At 51.0% G+C, this 22,770-nt stretch overlaps 1 protein-coding gene across 1 annotated transcript in view; it reads right to left on the bottom strand.

The window, feature by feature from the left end:
- The window catches only part of Zc3h7b (zinc finger CCCH-type containing 7B), a 52,851-nt gene that overhangs the window by 21,498 nt on the left and 8,583 nt on the right, over positions 1-22,770 (bottom strand). The window contains exons 2-9 of the mRNA XM_036207992.1: positions 9,786-9,844; positions 8,245-8,278; positions 7,931-8,128; positions 5,619-5,777; positions 4,165-4,245; positions 3,309-3,365; positions 854-896; positions 257-450 (exon numbers count right to left, since the gene is read on the bottom strand). Of these exons, the coding sequence (XP_036063885.1) occupies positions 257-450; positions 854-896; positions 3,309-3,365; positions 4,165-4,245; positions 5,619-5,777; positions 7,931-8,128; positions 8,245-8,278; positions 9,786-9,838 (819 nt within the window). The 5' untranslated portion in view covers positions 9,839-9,844. The remainder of the gene's footprint in view (positions 1-256; positions 451-853; positions 897-3,308; positions 3,366-4,164; positions 4,246-5,618; positions 5,778-7,930; positions 8,129-8,244; positions 8,279-9,785; positions 9,845-22,770) is intronic.

Below are 22,770 nucleotides of genomic sequence, written 5' to 3'. Positions count from 1 at the left end.
CAGAAGAGAACGTGACCAGCCAACCCTGTGGGGGTGGGGACTCCAGGAGCCAGTTTTTCCTCCACAGCCTGGCCTTAAATGCCGAGGAACTGCAGCTCTGCTCAGTCCCTCCTGGGATCTGTTCTGAAGACTCTGGCAAGACCCTCGTTTTCCCAACTGTGATGTCAACATGGGGCCTTCCCTCGCCTCTTCACAGGACCACGGGGTTCTAAGTGAGGGACAGGCTTACAGGGACAGAACAAAGAACGTGGCTCACCAGAGAGTCCAGGAGGGTGTCTAACTCCGGACCAAACACATCCGCATCTGAGAAGTCGTCCAGGCCCTCAGTGCTGGGGAGTGTCCTGCTGCTGCCGTCCAGGGGGGCCAGTAGGTCCAGGACATGAGGGAACAGGGGCATTGTGGGAGGGGAGGGGAGCAGGGCCAGGGGGCCTCGTAGGTCCACGTAGCAGTCTGTGGAGGGGGTGGGCTCAGTAGCTGAAAGGGCCCTGTGTGGTGGGAGTGTTACCCAGTCACTAAGCCAACAGCTTCCCTTCTTCCCCAGTTCCACGGGCACCCGCTTTTCCTACTCCCTGCCCCAGTGGCGGTGGCCCAGAAGTAGTCAAGGAAGACAGCTTGGAGCTGGGGAGTCCTGATGGCCCCGGCTCCACTCGGATACCCCCAGTGTCTCCTTTCTCTTGGGCTAGCAGTGCCTTCTTCGAGCACTTTAATTAGAGGAAAGGAAAGGACTCTGAGATGTCGTACTCGACAGGGGCAGGCAGGGCTGAAGGAAATGGACCAGCTGAAGAAGTACCCCTTCCTGTCCTGCCTCAAGGAAGCCCCTTAGGTGTCCCACTCTCCAGAGCTGAGACAGTACCTGTTTCGATGTCATCTATGGATCCCAATCCGTTAGAAGTTCCCTGTGGAGAGGAAGGTCAGGAGAAAGATGTAGGAAGGCATGGCCACAGGGCCCCGCGCATTCCCACGTGGCTAAGCCAGTGGCCACTCACTGAGGAATGAACGCCTCCCACACTTGCAGCTGGGCTTTTCAGCCAGAGTCTGGGCAGGCTGGGCTGGGAGAGGTGTAGAGTAAAGTAGTCTGGTAGATGGACTTCCGGGGAGCAGGGCCCCAGAGAAGGGGTATACCTCTGAGTCTCCATTTCCTTACCTGGAGTTCTATCCATGCCCTGAGGCAAGGGTTTTGGGCATTTTTTTGTTTTGTTTTGTTTTTTGTTTGTTTTTTGTCTTTGAGAAAGGGTCTCACTAGGTAACCCTGGCTGTCCTGAAATTCACTATGGAGATGAAGCTGGCCTTGAACTCAGAGATCCACCTGTCTCTGCCTCTGGTTGTGATAAGGATTTATCAAGCCCTCCACCTCACAGACAGTTTCTAATTCAAAGACAAGGGTGTACCCTCTCCCAGATTCAGACCCCAGCCTCCCTCCCTCCAAGGAGAGCATTGTCGGAGGTGGGATCCAATCCCCATTGCATAGATGGTCAGGGAGCAACCTGACCAGTAATCAGAAGAGCCATTCCCTAGGCCAGAGGCCTAGTTCCTCCTCAGAGGGTTCAGAAGAGTCTGAACTTGGCAGCTGCGCCTGTTGGGGTCAGATTCTGAGAGCACCTCTGGGCTGGGGGGAGGGCTGGAGCTTGCTCTCTGGCTTGGCCGTCACTCCCCGATCTGGACTTATTTCCTTGTTTGTAAAATAAGGATACAGGGCCTCACTGCGTAGAGCTATTGCAGAGAAAAAGCACAGAGCGGGGGCTGCCACACAAGCAGTTCTCTGTACTTATCATGGGTGTAATGTGTGCGTCAGGAGGTCGGCTTGAGATGTTTACCGGCCTCCCTTCTTGGTCCCCAGTGAACTCTGCCTTGTTTCAGCCATGAGGGACACAAGTCACTCCTCAACCCTGAACACACTCCCTCTTTTCCCTGATGCCTCCACCATCCAGCAGAACCTTGTGAGGCCCAGGATGACCTGTGTCCTTCATGTTCCTGTGGAGAAGGCCCAGACACTCAGCATTAGCCACCCTCTCTAAGGTCAGTAGTCGAAGTAATTACTGCACAATCCATCCAGCACCCTGCCTCACCTTCTGTTTCAGCCAGCAGAGTAGGGCTGTCTGACCAAGGCCTGCCTTGACCCTGTCCGGTCTATCGTTCCTTGGGACCAGGCATTCTCCCAGCCCCACACCTGAGCCTGTCCACTGATCACACAGTGAGTACGTGTACATCTGTTCCCCAGGATTTTTGTACACCACAGATAAGTTGCACAGACCAAGGCTACCGTGCTGAGCAAGGAGCTGCTTTTCCCACAGTGTGTATGGGAAGTAATTGAGGGGGAGACAAAGGAGGCCAGGATGAATGCCTCTCCAGAGAGCTGTGGTTCTCCCGGTCAGTGCTGCCTAGGCCCTGGAGGACAAAGTGACCTCCCACCCTCCTGCTGCCCACACTGTCCAGGCTTCTCTCTCCATGCCCTTTTGCAGAACCCCTACTAGTAACATGCACTTTGCAATAAAGGCCTCAGATAGCCAAAGCCCTGAGGGGAGGGGTGGAGGGGCTCCCTCAGAGACAGGATGCTCTCAGAGCGCATGCTCAGACTCTCCTGAACCCTGAGGAACTATCCCAGTGGTCAAGAGGGTATCTCTTCCTCTCCTGACTACAGGCCTCTGCTCAGGCTGCTCCCTGACCTATGAATCCCGTTCCCTCCGTACCAGGCTGAAGCTGTTCCCCCAGCTAGGCCAAACCTCTTCCTAACAAGGCTGCCTGTCGTTCCTACTCAATGAGCTCACAGCCTTCCTTCATCTTGCTTTCTGAGCTCTAGCACCTTGTAAACTCTGAGATCTGCTTGTGAGCAGAGCCCAGGCCACCCACTTCTAGGCACACGTGGAGAGTGACCAACAGGCCAGAGAAATGACTCCCGTGCTGGAGAAGCCCACAGGGAACGCAGCAACCAAATCTCACGTGTGACTGTCCTGAAGATTCTACAAGGCCCCAGGGGCTTGGCTTAGACACCACCTGGTGCTTGCGTCTAAGTTCTCAGGCATCTCTCGTGCCGAGGCAGACCTCGCCTTATCTCTCCACCGGGCATTCCACTCTGCTTGGGCTTCTCACAGACCTCCACAACTGTGACCAGTCCTGACCTTGGTGTCTGTGGTTCAATGTACTGGTAAGGAGGCAGAGGTTGGTGGAAAGTGTGGTAGGGGCCGGGGGCCTTCGTGGTCCGCTGCCTGGGGTCACCCCGATGGGTGACTCCAGAGCTCTTGGGATTGGGTGAAGAGAGACAGGTTGGTACGAAGCTGAGGAAACATTTGGGGTCCTAGGCCACATCCTACCTGATCTGTCAGGCCAGCCGGGGTGCCGTTACTAAGCAGAGAAAATGTTTCCAATTCCTGCCAGAGATTGGGGAGAGGCGGACAGAGATCAAGACGTGGACACAGGCAAAGCATCCCACCCCGCCAGGACAACACAGAGACCCTGACACCAGCTATGGGGTCCTCGGTGCCACCAATGCCCCCTACCTGCGGGACTGCCGCTGCCTGCCACCTGCTCTGGCTCCCAGGGTCACATTGGGAATTTTTTTTTAGTTCCAATTGTGACCTGGGCAGAGGATCTAAACACACACATTCCTGCGACTCGCCAGGCACCGTGCCAGGTGCCATCTCCTATGTTATCTTTTTAGTCCTCCCATGCGCCTCCTTAGGTGGACGAAATTATCTGTCTTCCGGATGTGGAAACTGGTGGAAACGCACTAATGTGTTCAAGGTCAGGCCAGAAAAACTTAAGCTATATAATATGTTCTGGGACGTGCAGTTTCCAGACACACGGCAGGTGACATATGTGGATGTGAAGGAGGCCAGCAGGCACGCACATTCAGACAGGCACCGTGAGGAGAGCGCTTGAGAACCCGAAACTGAAGGACGCCAGGGTCGACTCGGGCCGTCTCCAGGGTGTTAGAGGGAGGTGTTTTAACAGCTGGTGTCTAAGGTGAGCTGGGAACTTTGGCTGTTCTTTCCTCTTCCCCAAGGTCCTGCTGCTCATTGCAGGGCTTCCAGCCAGCAGGAAGAAAGGTCACCTGCTGCCATTCCCTCTGTCCTTACCAGGCTCTGGCTACCTCACTCAGGGACCCTCCAGTGCTGGGGCCCTCCCATCACACCCCTCTTCTGTATGCCCACCCCAGCTCCCACCTACCTGGGGTCTCTTATATGCCTTCCGCACCCGCAGCCCAAGCTTCTGCGCCAGCTCCTGACCCAGCTGAGTGACATTTTCATCCTGCAGAAGGCAGGTCACGGGGTTAGTTAGATACAACAGGTGGGTTAGGCAGCCCTGGGGCACAGAGCTGGGCTCCTGGACATCTTTGTGTGGCCCTGGGAGGTGACATTGGCTTTCCAAGTCACATGCTTGGAACACTGGTGTTGGGGGGGGTTTAAGGAATAGATGTTTTTATCCTTTTCCAGCTTATCTCAGCTTATCTCTGAGACAGGGACTCACTGTGTTGCTCGGCCTGGTCTTGAACTCCTGGGATTATGGGTACAACCCACTATGCTGGGCTGTCTGCGATTTTTATTTATTTTCTAGTGATGCTGGGAGTCAAACGATGTTGTTTTCTGTTGTTTTTTGTTTTCTTTTAGTTTTTTTTCCGAGATAGGGTTTCTCTGTGCAGCCCTGGCTATCCTGGAACTCGCTCTGTAGACCACGTTGGCCTCCAACTCACAGAGCTCTGCCTGCCTCTGCCTCCTAAATGCTGGGATTAAAGACCTTGGTCACCACGACCCGCTAATACTGTTTATTAATCTCTTTTTCTTTGTAGAGTGACTGTGCTTACTCTCAGCCCCTCCTTGGTGTGTGTGTGTTGGGGAGGGGGGAGAACCATGCTGCTGGTCTGGTGCTTCTCTTCAGATCTTTTCTAGAAAGGCCAACCTTGGAAAGCAGAGGAGAGCCACCAGGCCAGAGATCAAGCAGGAAGGTCATTTTTGTTTTTCGAGACAGGGTTTCTCTGTGTAGCTTTGCACCTTTCCTGGAACTCGCTCTGTAGACCAGACTGGCCTCGAACTCACAGAGATCCGCCTGCCTCTGCCTCCCGAGTGCGGGGATTAAAGGTGTGCGCCACCACTGCCCGGCCCAGGAAGGTCATTTTATGGACATGAGCTGATGTGTGAAAAAAAGCAAGTGCTTTGTTCAAGGTCACACTGGAGCTCGGGATGGAAACAGACCTAGACTCCAGGGTTGTTTCAGAGTCACCAGAGGGCGGCAGGTCTTGATCTGTGCCGGTGTGGATTCCATATAGTAAATACTTATAAGGTGCCCAAATGGCAGAGTGAGGCACATGTCAGTTCCAGTGAACAGATGCTGGTGGGCGGGGATGACATGCATGTGAGTGTCGAGCAAGCTCTCTGTTGGTCATTTCTCTTTGTCACTTCCCCACCCACTGTCAGCCCCGACGCCACCGTCTCTTCATCTTGAGAACGGGGATAAGAGCACCAGTTTCACGACACAGGGCTGTCCAAGGCAGTTTTAGCAAGGGGGATACACAATCCCAGCTCAGAAACTATAGCCAGCATCCCCAACCTCCTACGGCAGAGGAGGAAGGCACAGAGGATGGAGCACGGGAGGGCCAGGACAGACGCATGGGGGACGGAACTCACGTGGGGAAGGGCGAGGGAGCACCGGCTGCTGCATTCATAGGCCTCCTTGTGGCGCCCCAGCTCGTTGAGGGCACGCGCCTTGCGGAACAGTGCCCTGATACTCTCGCTGTCCAGGCCCAGTGCCTTCTCACTGTCCTCCAGCGCCTTCTCATACAGGCCCTATGGGAGACAATCAGGCGGCCCACTGGTCAGCACCTTTGACCCTTGGGACGGAAAGCATCCTCACTTTCCGGCAGAAGAACAGCAAGACGGACGGCCTCAGGGACCAGGCTGAGGAGCTTCAGGGCAGCGGTAAGGGCCAGAGGGTAGCAGCGACTCTGACATAAGGATGACAGGCTGCAGCAGGTACTGGAGGGCCGCAGTGGGGAGGGCTGCAGGTTCTACAGCAGTGAGCCTGCTGGGTGACACATCTGTTGACTTGTCTGCTCTTGGCTTGGAGCACCACGGGCTAAGAGAGCCGGGAGCACCTCCCAGGGGTGCAGTCAGGAAGAAAGGGTCACCCCTGAGACTCTAACTCAGTGCATCTGGGGTGGGGCTGTGGCTGGGTATGTTTTTCTGATGTTGTTTTTGTTGTGAACATGCTTGCAGATGTGTGTGCCCAGGGGTGCTCATGTAGGAGCCAGAGACCTCCATCTTATTTTCTGAGACATGATCTCTCACTGGACCTGGTTTCACTGGTTAAAGAAACTGGCTAGGGGTTGGGGATTTAGCTCAGTGGTAGAGTGCTTGCCTAGCAAGCCCAAGGCCCTGGGTTCCATCCTCAGCTCCACATTAAAAAAAAAAAAAAAAAAAAAAAAAAGTAAGAAAGAAAGAAACTGGCTAGACTGGTGATTCTCAACATGTGGGTCGCAACCCCACGTCGACTGATCTTTTTGCAGGAGTCACCCAAGACCATCAGGAAAACACAGATATCTGCATTATGATTCACAACAGTAGCAAAATTACAGTTATGAAAAATAATTTTATGGGGGCTGGAGCGATGGCTCAGAGGTTAAGAGCACTGCCTGTTCTTCCAGAGGTCCTGAGTTCAATTCCCCACAACCACATGGTGGCTCATAATCATCTATAATGAGATCCGATGCCCTCTTCTGGCCTGCAGGCATGTAGACAGAGCACTCATACATAAAAGTTAATTAATTAGTTAATTAATTAAAAAATGAAAAATAATTTCATGGTTGGGGGTCACCACAACATGAGGAACTGTATTAAAGGGTCACAGCATTAGGAAGGTAGAGAACCTCTAGGCTAGACAGCAAACTCCAACTGATGTTATATATAAGAAAATGGGTGTGAGGGGGGTTAATATGTGTGTGTGCACGTGTGTACATATGTGTCCATATGTATGTATGTGTGTATAAGAGCATGTCTCTATGTATATTTGTGTGTATGTATGTACATGTGTGTGTGAGTATGTGTGCGTGTTCTGAGAATCAATCATTGAACTCAGGTCCCTTGTGCTTGCAAAGCAAGAGAGGCAAATACTTCACTCACAGAGCCACCTCTGCGGGCAGCAGGCATGCACATGGTGCACAGACATACAGGCAGGCAAAACGCCCATACACAGAAAAAAAAAGTTACTATACAATCTTTTTTAGCCAGGTGGTGCTGGCACACGCCTGTAATCCTAACACTTGGAAGGCAGAGGCAGGTGGATCTCTGAGTTTGAGGCTAATCTTGTTTACAGAGTGAGTTCCAGGTGGAACTCGTAGGCAGAGGACAGCTGGCGAGCCTGGGAAAATGCAAGTCCTTCCATCAGAACGTGGAAGCGGGGGCTACACAGATATACCCTGTCTCAAAAAACAAAATCAAACAAAAAATATTATTATTATTTTAAAAAACAGGTCATGGTACGACAGGCAGAGGTGGTATATGCCCTTAATCCCAGCACTTGGGAGGCAGAGGCAGGTGGATCTCTGTGAGTTCGAGGCCAGCCTGGTCTACAAAGCTAGTCCAGGACAGGCTCCAAAGCTACAGAGAGAAACCCTGTCTCGAAAAACCAAAACCAAAACCAAAACAAACAAACAAACAAACAAAACAAAACAAAACAAAACAAAACAAAACCGAAAAAGACCAGTCATGGTGACACACACCTTTAATCTGAGCATTTAGGAGGTAGAGGCAGGTGTTTATGAGTTGTAGGGAGCTGTAGGCCAGGCTCGTCTACACAGAGAGTTCCAGGCTAGCCACAGCTACAGAATGAGACACTCTCAAAGAAAAAAAAAAAGGAGAGACAGATAGGAAGAAGTGGAGGGATCTAGCCTAGGAGAGGAGCAGGCAGGGACAGGGTGAGGGCCGGGGAGGGCCAGGCTCACCATGGTGAAGTAGCAGGCCGCTCTGTTGACATGCAGCTTGCACAGCAGCTCCCGGGGCAGAGCCACCTGGTCGGAGGCGGCGTAGTCAGCCACGTTCAGCCCTTCCACGTACTGCACCAGAGCCTGCTTGTAGTCCTTCTCCCGGAACAGGTCATTGCCCTCGGCAAACAGGTTCTGCACAAGCTTGAGCAGGAAGGCCTGTGCAGGGAAGGCCCGTGGGCACTCAGCGGGTCTCCATCCAGACTAGCTCGGTTACAACCCTCTGCCCTGAGCGCAAAGCGCTCCCCTTCACCACCCACCAACGTGACACTCACCTCATACTCTTCTTGCTTTAGGGGTAGTGTTGACCTAGTAGGAAAAAAAAAGACATAGGAAGGTATAAGCTCATGGGTCCCATGCGGAGCCCCAGGGCTGGCGCTTCAGGCCTGAGGTGGTGCCAGGATCGGCTTCTCCCACTCAGAACTCCAGCAGTGTGGCCGAGGTAAGAGGAGAGAGGACTGCATGAGACCACTCAGTTCTGATGGAAGAACTTGCATTTTCCCAGGCTCGCCAGCTGTCCTCTGCCTACAAGTTCAGCCCTCGCCTCAGGAGAGCGAGACTCCAGGTGTCCCTAACTTACAAAGGCAGAGTAGCCATGGCTAGGTCTAGGAAGCCCCCAGGCCTGGGAAAGGTCAAGAGAGAAGAATAATCAGATTCTGGCCAACGCAAAGCCAAAGGTGACTTGAATGGGGACGGGATGCTGCTAGGAAATTAACCTCTACTCTGCAACTACGACCTCATCAAACTTAATCTGTACCTCAGGCCCAAGGGAGACTCAGAGTCCACCTCAGGTGCCCTCGGTCTGAGAGGCTTTGCCCTTCCCCTGATCTAACTCAAAACAGTCAGTGCCAGGGCTGGAGAGATGGCTCAGTGGTTAAGAGCACTGGCTTCTCTTCCAGAGGACCCAGGTTCAATTCCCAGCACCCACATGGCAGCTCACAACTGTCTGTAACTCTAGTTCCAGAAGATCTGACACCCTCACACAGATATACATGTAGGCAAAACACTAATGCATATAAAATTTAAAAACTAAACTAAAATAAAAAATTTAAAAACAAAACAAAACAAAACCACTCAGTGCCAGGCCCACTGACTGTAGTGGGTAGCCATCCCAGCATTGGCCTGGGAGTTCCAACCCCCATTGAGGCTTCAGTAATGATCACGCCCACAAGGCGGGGCAGAGGAGGGAGCGGAAGACCGAGGATCAAGAGGAGGTCGCTCTCTTGGTTCGGGGACCCTGGACACAGGAGGTAGACCAAGCAGAGTTCTCCAGAGAACACCACCGGACTGCGCTATACCTTTGCCAGACCCTGCAACCTACCCCTTCATTTGTAAGTTACCCTACAAAATAAACCTCCCTTTTAACTACGTGGAGTGGCCTTCATAATTTCACCAATAACTGACAGGTGTCAATCCCTCAGGCCAGACACCAACAAGTCACTTCCTCTCCTGTGGCTAAAACTACAAAACAACAACCCCGTGTGGAAGAGAGCACTGGCTCAGGAGGGCTTGCAGTTGTCAGGCTGGAGGAAGGGTGAGGCTTGTCTCCTGGTCCCTCACAGACGGGAGAACGGATGCTGGGGGGAGCAGAAGACGCAGAGGGGGAGAGGAAAATGATAGACTGGATGAGACCCAGAGGCAGCCAGGGCCAGGCAGTACAGGCACGTGCACTTGTGCGATCCACAACTTCCGCCTGGCGGGCCCCTTTCCTAGCCCACTCACCCCACCTCTCCACATCCCTGTGCACCCTGAGCAGGGTTCAGCCAGGAGGAAAAGGAGAGCCAGACCTCCTGCCCACTGTCCACTGCCCACTTACTGAATGAACTGCAGCCCCTTCTCGATGTCCGCCTTCCGTTTCTGTCTCTCCATCAGTGTCTGCAGGGAGAGCAAGCACGGCAATCAGACAACGGGGGTGGGGCGGAGTGGGGGTGGGGAGATCCCCACCCTAGCCCGCGGCTGTCAGAAGGTTCCTTCCCTCCTACTCATCCCACCGTAGAGGTTTGAAGGGCTTTTATTTGTTTGTTGGTTTTTCAAGACAGAGTTTCTCTGTGTAGCCCTGGCTGTCCTGGACTTGCTCTACAGACCAGGCTGGCCTCGAACTTAGACATCCACCTGCCTCTGCCTCTTGAGTGCTGGGATTAAAGGCGTGTGCAACACTACCACCTTACTGAAGGGGTCATGAGAGCAATCTCTGGTACTACACAGACCACAGGCCATGCTGCTGTCTTGCAGACCCATGACCTGCTGGACTCCAGTGTGTGGTGAACTTGAAGGTCAAAGGTTATGTGAGGGCCACTGGCCCTTCACCACACAATGGCTTAGGTAAGAGATGGCCTGGGCCCACCTCAAGTTCAAAGGAAAAGCCTTGTTTTACCATTAGACTCAGGCCCTGTGCTACCAGGGTCTAGGGGCGTAGCTAGGGCCACCAAGGAGAAGGGACCCAGCACGCGCAAAGGCTAGCTGCCAACTGGAGATGCGAGGGGCATCTGGCGCAGCGCCTGCACTTAGCTCCATTAGGCTCTGGTCACGCAGCAGCGAGAGGCCAGAGCCCATTCACCCTGATACAAGAAGGCAAACTCCACTGTGGCTGTAAGCTGGGGGGGCTTGTGTTTTCTTTCATGTCTACCAGCAGTCACGTCAGGCCACTAAGGAGCCCCGGGGATGGCTACCTAGGAGGAAAGATGGTGTGCATACCTCTTGCCTGGGCCTGGGCCTGGGCCAGGGCGTGGAGTTCAGCCCAGGAAGGCCTTCCTTCTCTCTCCACAGCACACCTGTAGCTATCCATCTTCACCAGGCAGTGAGGGAGGTTTGGGGACATAATTGTCACCCCAGGGAGCCCTCCATATGCAGAGAAACCAGTGTGTGTGTTGGGGGGACCAACCACTCCCAGTCTGTTTGGTCTCAAGTGACTTGGAGAAGGCTCTGGACTCAGACTTGGGTGTGAGCTCGACATTCACACTTTCTACAACTTTGGGCTTCCTTGTCCCAAGCGGGTAATAGGGCTGATGGCAGATCCTGCCACACTGGCTATCATGAGGGCTTGGAAGATGACAGGTGCTGAGTCCCTGGCACAGATAATGGTGCAGACATCACAGGAAAATGTGTGGTCCCACATTGCCCCTCTCTCTTGCAAGGCACTCTACATCGTGGTCAGATCCCTGACTGCAGTCCAGTGTCACAGCAGAAGGTCAGCCATGATAACCCCGGCTTCTCGGTCTTTGTCCTCAGCTTCTCTGTCTGCACAATGAGCCCCTCGTTCCTGCACCCCACCCTGCCCCTTGTCACCCAACCCTGCACCCTGCTTTCACAGTTCCCTACACCCTTGCCGGCCTCACTGCACCACTCTCTCAGTCCTTGAAACAGCCCCACCCCCCCCTCACTCATCCAGTGTGGGCCAGGAACCTGGGTAGCTTTGGTGGGTCAGGGACAGGCCTGTCCTGGACATATAATTGAGCAGGAAAGACAAGGCCATGCCAGATACCATGTAATGGGGCCCAGTCCCACACAGGGGAAGCAGCCTCTGTGGGTCCAACCACAGGCACCACATGGCATAACCATGACCCATGTCCTCTGAGCCCCCAGTTCAAGGCCAGCCTGGTCTATAAAGCAGCTGTGTGTGTGCACACGCGCGCGCGCATGCATGGGTGTGTCCTTGTGTGCCTCTAATGCTAAACACACACACACACACACACACACACACACACACACACACACACAAAGACCCTACCCTGAGGGTTTGTAGGCGCAGCAAGGGTTGCCTACGGCTTCCACTCTAAGGTGCACTTTGAACAAAGAAGGCCGCTCCATGACACGCTTTGCTCCATGAGCAACTGTTGAGTTGCCATTAAATACCTGACTTATTTACATCTCCGGATTAGCTAGTTGGACAGGAAGGCAGTACTCCATGAGGCTAGGAAGGCTGGCAAGGCCACACAGTGGCCCAAGTTAAAAAAGACTGGGAGACAGGCAGCAGAGAGCCTCGATGTTGCGTGTCAGGGGAGCACCTCCCAGCCCCAGTGGCTCTTGAACCCACACCTACCTCTTCCCTCCTCAAGGAAGAAAATCCTCACAGGCAATTATTATGCACCAAATGTTTGCGTCTCCCCCAAGAGTCTATGCTGAACGATCAGCTCCTATTTACACACAGGGACCGGGCCTAGAGAGGATTGGGAGTGAAATGTCATGAAGGTGGGGTCCTAACGGGCATCTGGTCATGGCAGCCTGGGCAGGCTGACTCAGATTTTGTATTAGAAAGCAGGGCACTGCTAGAAAAGAGGCTGGTGACGTGGCTCAGTGGGTAAAGGCACTTGCTGCCAAGCCTGGAAGGCCTGAGTTCAATCACCGGGCCCCACATGGTGGAGGGAGAGAATCCACTCACAAGTGTGCTGTGGCGCGCACACACACACACACACACACACACACACACACAGAGTAAATAAGTAATACACAGATTTAAAAACCTAGATTGCTGTTGGGGGACTAGAGGGAGAAATACAAATATTGAAGGTGATTCAAGTGAGGACTCAGGAAGGCAGAGTGGGCCAAAGCAAAGGCTCTGCCATCCCACAGCACACAGCCACCACCACAGACACAAGGCTCAAAACATGTACACATTCACAGTGGTTCCGGGCGGGAGAGATGGCTCAGCAGTTAAGAGCACTGGCCGAGTTCAGTTTCCAGTATCTACATCATGGCTCGGAACTATCTCTAACTCCAGTCCCAGGGAATATGACACCTCTTCCGTCTTGTCTGCATTTATGTCTATGTACCACGAGTGTGCAGTGCCCTCGAAGGCAGGAAGAGGGTGTCAGATTCCACTGAGGCTAGAGTGGCAGACTGCCGGGAACGGCCATATGGTTTCTGGGAATTGAACCTGGGTCCTCTGGAAGAGCAGCCAGTGCCCTCAACGGTCCAGCCATCTCTCCAGCCTCAGCCCCATGCTTTTTTGTTGCTGTTGCTGCTGGTGGTTTTATTTGTTTTATTTTAGACAAGATCTGGAACGGAAGTCCAGCCTAGACTCAGACTCACTGTATAGTTGAGACTCAAACTCCTGATCTTCCTCCTCTACTTCCCAAGTGCTGGGATTAGAGGCATGTGCCACCACACCTGGCATGGAATATATTGTTTTTTAATTTTTAGTTATTACTATTGTATGTGTACGATGTGAGCATGAGTATATATAAGTACAGAATGCATGTGCCACAGCAGTTGTGTGGAGGTCAGAGGGCAACGTTTAGGGTCAGTTCTCTTTCCTCTGTGGGATCCAGGGATCACACTCAGATAGTCAAGCTTAGCAGCAAGTGCTTTACCCATTGAGCCATCTTGCCAATGTATTATTATTATTATTATTATCATTATTATCATTATCATTATTATTTTGTTTGTTTGTTTGTTTGTTTGTTTTTCGAGACAGTGTTTCCCTGTAGCTTTGCACCTTTCCTGGAACTCACTTGGTAGCCCAGGCTGGCCTCGAACTCAACTCACAGAGATCCTCCTGCCTCTGCCTCCCGAGTGCTGGGATTAAAGGCATGCGCCACCACCGCCTGTATTATTTTTTAAAAAAACATTATTATAACAAAAAAGAAACTTATAAATATCACACACCAAAATTAAATAGACCCAAAGTCTAATACAACTTAGAATTTAGATACTTAGCACTGGGCAATTCTAATTGAATGTATTGTTACTAAAAATGTATGCTAGATGCAGGGAGGTGGTGACACACGCCTTTAGTCCCAGTGCTTGGGAGGCAGAGGCAGGTGGGTCTTCCAGTTCAAGGCCAGCCTGGTTTACAAAGTGAGTTCTAGGACAGCCAGGGCTACACAGAGATACCATACCCTGTCTTGAAAAACTAAAACAAAAACAAAGAGACAAAACTGTATGATGCCAGGCATGATGGTGCAGAGTAGGGGGAGTTCGGTGAGTTCCAGGCCAGCCTGGGCTACACAGTGAGACTGTGTCTCCAAAACATTAGATAGACAAACAGATGGCTTTGTCTTTTTTTTTTTTTTTTTTTTTAAAGAACACCTGAAAAACTTTTTTAGAAGCACATGAAGCGGCCTTAGTGCTTTTCCATAAAGAATCCACCTAAGTAATTAAATTGTAGCCATGGGATACAACAGAGCTACCGAATCTATACCTGGAATTACGGCAATGCCTCCATGCACAGCCGTGGGACAGGAGAAGATCCCAGACTGCTTTGTGGGGTATGATCTCCTGTGTGATGTGTGTTGACGTGCAGAGGAGGACTTGGAAAGACTGTGCTCCAGTGTCTCATTTTCTCTAGGGACCAGAATCTGACAGACAGCAGGGGGCACAGAAGAGGTTCCGCAGAAGGACTTGGATTTTTTTTTCCAAAGGCAAACATCTGAGATGCAAAATAAGACTGACTTGGGACCAACTCAGCAGGGCAGGTACCAGGTGGGAACCAGCAGCCTGAGGACTCCAGTGTTCAAAGTCCTGGGTCCCGACCCTAGCACTGAGATGGGGGGGGGGGGGGGGCGGAGATGAGAATGAACGAGAGAGTAGCCAGAGTAACCGGATACGGTTCGGCATGAGTCCCAGAGGAGTTGTGCTGGCCTCCCGAAGATCTCAATGGTCCTGTGCTTGGCACAGAGTAGATTAATGAATGTAGAATGAATGAATGAACAAACATCAACTCATTCAACCCAACTATTTTATAGATAAGAATACTGAGAAAATAATGGGGGCTGGAGAGATGGCTCAGAGGTTAAGAGCACTGAATGCTCTTCCAGAGGTCCTGAGTTCAATTCCCAGCAACCACATGGTGGTTCACAACCATCTGTAATGCGATCTGGTGCCCTCTTCTGGCTTGTAGGCAGAGTACTGTACACATAATAAATAAATAAATCCTTAAAAAAAATACTGAGAAAATGGGGTTGGAGATTTAGCTCAGTAGTAGAGCACTTGCCTAGCAAGCACAAGGCCCTGGGTTCGATCCCCAGCTTAAAAAAAATAAAAATACTGAGAAAATAAAACGTACACCAGAAGAAACGACCGCTCACAATAGAGTTGCACCCGCTGAGTGGTTATCATGTGGCAGGGGCTGTCATGATCACGGCACATCCTTAAAGCTCCACAACAGCTTCATGAGATAGACACTGTTAACATTCCCCATTTTGCAGAGGACAAGAGGACATTGGAGGTACAGAATAGTTAACCGCCTCACCCACAGTGACAGGGTTGGTATCTGGAATTCCAACCCCAACAGCCGGCCCCAGAGCCTACAAACATCACCATCACCTTTGCTGTCAATCAAGCAGACCCAGCTCCAGGGCCCATCATCTCCCATCATGTTCAAGTCTTCCCTGGTTCACAGTAACTCCTGCTTCTGATTCCCTTAGGCACAATATACGCTGCCCATCCCTCCCACCCCCCCCCCACCCCGCCTTGTTGCAGTTAAAGCAACAATTGATTGGACACATCTTCACCGACACTCAACTCCCTAACACAGCGACCAGCTCTCACCCTGCCATTCCACGGTGCCCTTAGCCAAGTGGCCCTCTAACCCAGGGAAGCTCCTGGCTGCTAGGTGGCAGTCTTGGACTCGCCTCTTCCTGGACTCCAGGCTGCATCTGCCTTGTCCTCCCACCTCCAGGATCCTTCCCGCTGCCTCTGTGGTGGCTCTTCTCTGCCCAGGCCTCAAAACCAATGTCCCTGAGAGTCCATGGAAGGGACGGTGCTCCTGTTCTCTATGCTGTACCCAGAGGAGCTCCTGCATTTCATGATCTCATGAATCATGCCAATGACTCATGAATCCACCCTCATGCCAAGCCTACCCCCTCCTCAGCATTTCAGATTTTCATCTCTCACCTTCTGGATAGTGGTACCTGGACATCCACTGCCCAGGCTGTCTGGGACCTCCACACTTTTCCTAATCATTGGCCCTCTAACTAGAACCCCACGATCCACATCCAGACAATTCCTATTCATCTTTTCAGACCCATGCCTGGGGCTGGAGAGATGGCTCAGCCGTTAAAAGCACTGCTCTTCCAGAGGACCCGGGTTCAATTCCCAGCACCCACATGGCAGCTCTCAACTGTCTGTAACTCCAGTTCCAGGGGATCCGACACCCTCATGCAGACACACATGCAGGCAAAACACTAATGCACATAAAATAAAAATAAATAAGTTGTTTTAAGAAAAAAAGACCCATGCCTGTGGAGCTGGGGAGATGGCTTAGCAGGTAAGAGCACTGGCAGCTCTTCCAGCGGACCGGGGTTCAATTCCCAGCACATACATGGTGGTTCATAATTACCTGTAACTCCAACACCAGGGCACCACACACATGTAGTGGACAGAACTACAAGCAGGGAAAACACTCATACACATAACATTAGATTAAAATAAAGAAGACTTACTTCTGTGTCCACCAAGTCTTCTCAGATGCCCATTCCAGCTAGACTCAGCCTCCTCCCACTGACCACATTGCAAACTGAACTCAGCCTCTCCTCCCCTCACCTCTGCCTTCCCCATCCCTGCCCTCTGCCCTAGCCAGAGCTCTGACTGTCATCTGGTCTCAGCTCCCAGTTCCTGCCACCTTTAACCTGACTCCACAGCTTCCCTCTCTACAACCACAGGCAAATCACAGACCATCATTTCCTCTCACCAACAACCTCCAATGAACCCCTCCAATGTGCTCCCATCCCGGGGGCCCGGGGCATCTGATTAATACAAATGCCAAGGTCATTCTCCTTCTCAAAACCTCTCAGAAGTGTGTATGTGTGTGGTGGACACACTCACACACACATTCTAAAAAATAAAAATGAAAAAAAAAATAGTGAACCCTGAATAAGTTGTCTAGTCTGGTAATGTACCAAGGCCGGTTCTCCGGTTTTAATTATATACATCAGCTCACAGATGTCACTGTTGGGGAAGCTCCATAAAGGGGACTCTTTGTACAGTTTTTGCAGCTTGTGAATAAAAAGTTAAAATAAAGCCGGGCAGTGGTGGCACATGCCTTAAATCCCTTAAATCCTCATCTACAAAGTGAGTTCCATGACAGCGAGGCTACACGGAGGAACTTGTTCTTGAAAAACAACAACAACAACAACAACAAAAAAGTTCAAACAAACAAAACTTCTCGTGACACCATTACCAAGAGGACAAAGTCCACATTCTTTAGCTGATGTCTGCAGCGTAGCATGGCATGCCTGGCCTCCCTTGGTCCCGTGGCAAGGCCTGGAATGGTAGACTATCAGGTTGCCTCCTCTGCATGGAGCATCCTCCATACCCCATGCATCTTTAAAGCTCAACCATGGTGTGTCCTCTCCACCAGGAAGCCCTTCTCCCAACCCCACCCAAGCTCAGCACCCTCTGCCCACAATAACCACTGTGCATGTCCTAGCTGACTGCAATTATGTGCATGTACTTGAGTCCCCAGTTATGAGCTCCTGAAGGTAGAGCTGCATCTGATCCATCTCTGAGCAGCCCAGAGAAACAGTGCTTAGGAACCCATCAGGAGCCCGGCAGTGGTGGCGCACACCTTTAATCCCAACACTCGGGAGGCAGAGGCAGACAGATCTCTGTGCGTTCTAGGCCTGGTCTACAGAGTGAGATCTAGGACAGCCAGGGGTACACAAAGAAACCCCATCTCAAAAAAACCAAAGGGAAAAAAAAAAGGACCTATCAGAAGCCCAGGAACCTGAGAACAACACTGAGGAGGCTGATGGCAATCATCAAGAACACACATTTTCTCCTACCACAGAAAGCCTGAAACATCACCTTAGTCTCTAGAGTACTCTGTAATACGGAACAATTATATTTCCTTGAGGAAACAGGCGTGTGTGTGTGTGTGTGTGTGTGTGTGTGTGTGTGTGTGTGTGTGTGAGAGAGAGAGAGAGAGAGAGAGAGAGAGAGAGAGAGAGGGGGGTAGACTGCCCAGGTCCCACTGTGAGAAATGACAGAGTTGGGATTCGCACCCTGGCACTTGCTCTGGGGCTCCACTCTTCTCTCTTCCACCATCAACACCCTGCCCTCATGCAAGGATGGCCTCAAGTCTAACGAAGGAGCAGCAGTTCCTTCAGAATGCAGGCCAGCTACATACCGCGTACTCACCACCAGAGCTCTCGTCATCTCTGAGGAAAACTGGCACCAGGTGAAGCTCGATGGCTTCCTCAGTCAGAGCAGGAAAGGCTTCATTGCCCCATCCTCAGCCCTACCGGCCAGCGTCCTGGGTTGACACTTATCTCTTCCCCACAGCCCTTGTAAGTATGTCCGCCCACTCCTGGACTCCTGTTCCATGGACGCCAGGGAGGGTCCTATTTTATTTCCACAGATCATCTGAACATGTTAAATATGATCTATGGCAGGGGCTGTGAACAGAGGGATTTCAGGCTTGTAAGTTTAGATGAGAAAACCCCTCCTGAGAGCTAGCATCCTCTCCCACTGTGAACATAAGCAAGACACTGTAGACATGTCCTTGAGTTACACGGGGCCAGCACCACTGCATGCTTTTCTTATCGAGTTTCAGATACTGCGGGTAATGAAGAGTTCCTGCTTATCTCAACTTTGAAATTACAGTAGCTACATTTTAGACACGCCGGGAGATCTTGTTGAATGAACAGAAAGAGGTCTAGGACGGGGAAGACAACTTGGCCAGTAAGTGCCTGCCTTACCACGGAGAAAAAGTCGGACATATTGGCACACACTTACATCCCAGTGATGGGGAAGTGGAGACAGGTTCCTGGGACTCCCTAGTCAGCCAGCCGAGCCTACTCAGTGAGCTCCAGACCAATGAGACTCTGTCTCAGAAAACAAGAGCTAGAGCTCAGGGGTTAAGAGCACTTGCCACTCTAGCAGAGGATCTAGGTTCAGCTCCCAGCACCCACAGGACAGCTCACAACGACTGTAACTCCATTTGGGGGATTTGATGCACTTTTCTGGCCTCTGCGGTCACCAGGCACACACATGGTACACACACACACACATACACACACGCAGGCAAACACTCATACAATAAAATAAAAACAATTTTTTTTTTTCTTTTTTTTGAGACAGGGTTTCTCTGTGTAGTTTTGGTGCCTGTCCTGGATCTTGCTCTGTAGACCAGGCTGGTCTCGAACTCACAGAGATCCTCCTGGCTCTCTGGGCTGGGATTAAAGGCATCCACCACCACCACCCGGCAATAACAACAAATCTTAAAGAATAAAAGTAGCTGGCTCCTGAGGAATGTCACCTGAGGTTTTCCCCTGGCCTCTATACATCCACACATATACACAAACACACGTGCACACACACTACCCATAAGTGAACACACACACTCACAAATCCATCAGTAGAACAGAACTACTTTTCCTAGCAAGCCCATAGATTTTACTTGGCGCCTTTAAATACAGTGAGCTGAGGAGGGTCTTAAACAAAAGAGTAAGAGAAACCGAAGTCCTCAAGAATCATTGTGTCCATAACCATCTCAAAAGTAGGATTTACCATCCATCCCACGGTTCACAGAACAGTAAGGCTTGGACTGGATGGGGGCTGGCCCAAGGCCACACAATGGCAGAGGAAATGAAGGACGAGGAGCGGAAGGTCACCCTTGGGAATTGTAAGCAGGCTTAAGAGGAGCAAAACAAATAGACGTCACCACTCAGAGCAACAGCCCAACACCACACGGTGTCTTCTCGTGCCCTAGGCAGTGAGCTAGTTAGCACTCCTGCTCAGGCAGATCCCTGAGGCACTGTAGTGCACCGCCTACTCTGGTGCCCAGCGACAATGGGAAGGCGGTGGTGGCCATCAGCCCTGGGATCAAATCCCAGCGCCGTCCCATACTGCTTTCAGGGGACCTCTCTGAGCTTCCGTTTTGCTATTTGCAAGATGGAGCTGGTCTGAGCAGCTCAGAATGTATTTTCTACCGCGTGTGCTGAGTGCTCCGATCAACCCTGATTTTTGCAGGTTTTGTCTGGGCCACCTCTTTCTGGCTATTCTGTGGCCAACTTGCTGTTCTTATGCAACACATAAACACCTAAACGGGACTGTCACCAGTACTGGGGATCACAGTTAATAAATCCCAGCCCTCGTAGATTCTTTTTTAAGATTTATTTTACTTTATGTGGATGAAACTTTTACTTGCATGCATGTATGTATGCCTGTTGGATCCCCTGGAACTGAAGCCATGGATGGTTGTGAGCCACCATGTGGGTGATGGGAATCTAGTCCAGGTCCTCTGCAAGAGCAGCATGTGCTCTTAACCACTGAGTCCTATCTCCAGCCCCTAGACCTCACAGGTCTTGATCATGGGTGAGCAGGCACAAAAACAGGTCACATGTTGGTCTGGGAAGATGGCTCAGTAATTTAAAAAAAGGCGCAAGGACCAGAGCTTGACTCCCAGAACCCACATTAAAAAACTGGTCATAGTTGGGGTAGAGTGCTTGCCTAGAAAGTGAAAGGCCCTGGGTTTGATCCTCAGCTCAAAAAAAAAAAAAAAAAAAAAAAAATGATCACTATATTTTAAGCCGGGCAGTGGTGGCGCACGCCTGTAATCCCAGCACTTGGGAGGCAGAGGCAGGTGGATCTCTGTGAGTTCGAGACCAGCCTGGTCTACAGAGCAAGATCCAGGCAGCTAAGGCTACACGGAGACACCCTGTCTGGGGTGGGGGAAGGGGGAGAAAAAGAGAGGAGGGAGGGAGGGAGAGACAGAGAGGAGAAAAGAAGAAAAAAAGAGCTGGTCACAGGCCCTGGAGAGCTTAGCAGTTAAAAAGACCTACTGCTCTTGTAGAAAATCAAGTTCGGGGGCTGGAGAGATGGCTCAGAGGTTAAGAGCACTGACTGCTCTTCCAGAGGACCCGGGTTCAATTCCCAGCAAGCACATGGTGGCTCACAACCATCTGTAATGAGATCTGGTGCCCTCTTCTGTATACATAATAAATAAAATAAATCTTAAAAAAAAAAAGAAAATCAAGTTCAATCCCCAGCATCACAGGATGGCTCACAACAGTCTGTAACTACAGTCCCAGGGGATCTGATGCATGCATGTGATGCACTTACATACATACATATAAGCAAAACATTCATACACATAAAATAAATAAATTAAAAAAAAAAAAAAAAGAGCTGGGCACAGTGATGAATGCTTATCATCCCAATGCAGGGCAGGCAGACACAGCTGGGTTCCTGAAACCCACTGGCCAGCCACTCTGGCCTCCTAAGCGAGCTCTGGGTCAGTGATAGATCCTATCTCAATAGAGAACGGCTCCTGAGGAGTAACATCACACGCACATGCACACATCCGCACACACGCTTGTACACAGATGTATATCTGCAAACACATGAACGCACAGACTCACATAGTAGGTCAGCGTTATACACACAAGACTGAGGAGGCAGAGAGCGAAGTAAGAGTGAGGAACAGATGGGAAACGTGGTAGGTGGCGGAGTGGAGCTGAGTGAGAAGACGTGGCCTTTGAGATGCAGAAGAGACGACAAGCTTGCACCCAGCAGAAGGCAATGGACCTGAGGTAGAACAAGCTGAACAGGTTCAAAGAAAACACAGGGCAAGGGGAAAACAAGGTACAGGGGGCAGGCTGAGGCTTGAACAGGGAGCTATAAACACCACTCCAGAAACAGGCCTAGGTTGTGCCTGTATCCAGAAAATTCTAGAAGGTTACCAGCAGGAATGACAGGGTCATTCAAATCTCAAGAAGCTCTCTTGGGCTGTGACATGAAAAGTGGACGTCAAGAAGAATGCCAGAACATAAGGAGGCTTACTACACAACAGTCCAGAATGGCGAAGATTGAGGAACATTCTGGAGCTTACAAAGCACTCTTGACATTACCTCACACTGGACGGTCTTTACAGCATTCAAAATCTATCACTGGACCCTCACACCAAACATGGGACAAATGTGACTGGGCCACAGAAAAAGAGACAGAGGCCAAGGACAGTGACAGTGTGTGTGTGTGTGTGTGTGTGTGTGTGTGTGATCAGGGAGCGAAAAGCGAGAGTCTGAATGTCCCACCCTGCTGTGTCCCTCCACCTGTGGCAGGGAAGGGCATTATGGGACGGTGCAAGAAAATATCTGCTCCAGGACAACTTCTGAAAACCCCAGGGTTGGTCACAGCCTGGGGCTCACAGGCAGTGAATGGTTCCTGGCCAACACTGGTACTTGAGAAACTCAAGCTGGCGAGAGGATTCAGCTGTTGACCTCAAAGGACCTCAGAGATACCCTGATGTCCCTTCAGAGCCACAGTTTAAAGGGAGAGCGACAGCCTCCACTTTCTTCTGAAAATCAGGGACACATCCTCTTTTGAAGGACTGCCATGAAATTATTGACTGTGGCACAAGCATGATACTGTTAGTGATAAGACATCAGACCCTGTTGTAAATAAATTAATAATTGACTAACTGCATGTTGGTGATAGAAAAATGTTATTTGCCCAGACAGATAAGAAATGAAATGGCCCGGGCAGGTGTGGTGGCTCATACTGCGCTGGGAAGGCTGAAGCAGGAGGAGAACCAAGAATCTGAGGCCAACCTGGGCTACACAGTAAGTTCGGGCCAGCCTGGGCTATAGTATGTGATCCTGCCTTTAAGAAAAAATAAATAAAATAAAATAAAGAATTGGGCTGGGGATTGGAGATTTAGTTCAGTGGCAGATCCTCCTTGCATGTGTGAGGTTCTGGGGTCCATCCTTGGACACCTCCCCAAAATAAAAGAGACTAAGTAATCAGATGGCATCTTGTTTGTGGCAATTGAAGACTTCAGGCTCTCAAAGGGTGTGACGCACACATCTGTAAACTCAGCTCTTGACTGGCTCACCAGAAAGTTCCAGGGATCCTTCTGTCTC

The sequence above is a fragment of the Onychomys torridus genome, chromosome 16 (genome assembly GCF_903995425.1).
Source record: "Onychomys torridus chromosome 16, mOncTor1.1, whole genome shotgun sequence".
Taxonomy (NCBI): domain Eukaryota; kingdom Metazoa; phylum Chordata; class Mammalia; order Rodentia; family Cricetidae; genus Onychomys; species Onychomys torridus.
The sequence above is the reverse complement of the archived record's forward strand: the minus strand, read 5'-3'. Positions and strand labels throughout refer to the sequence as shown.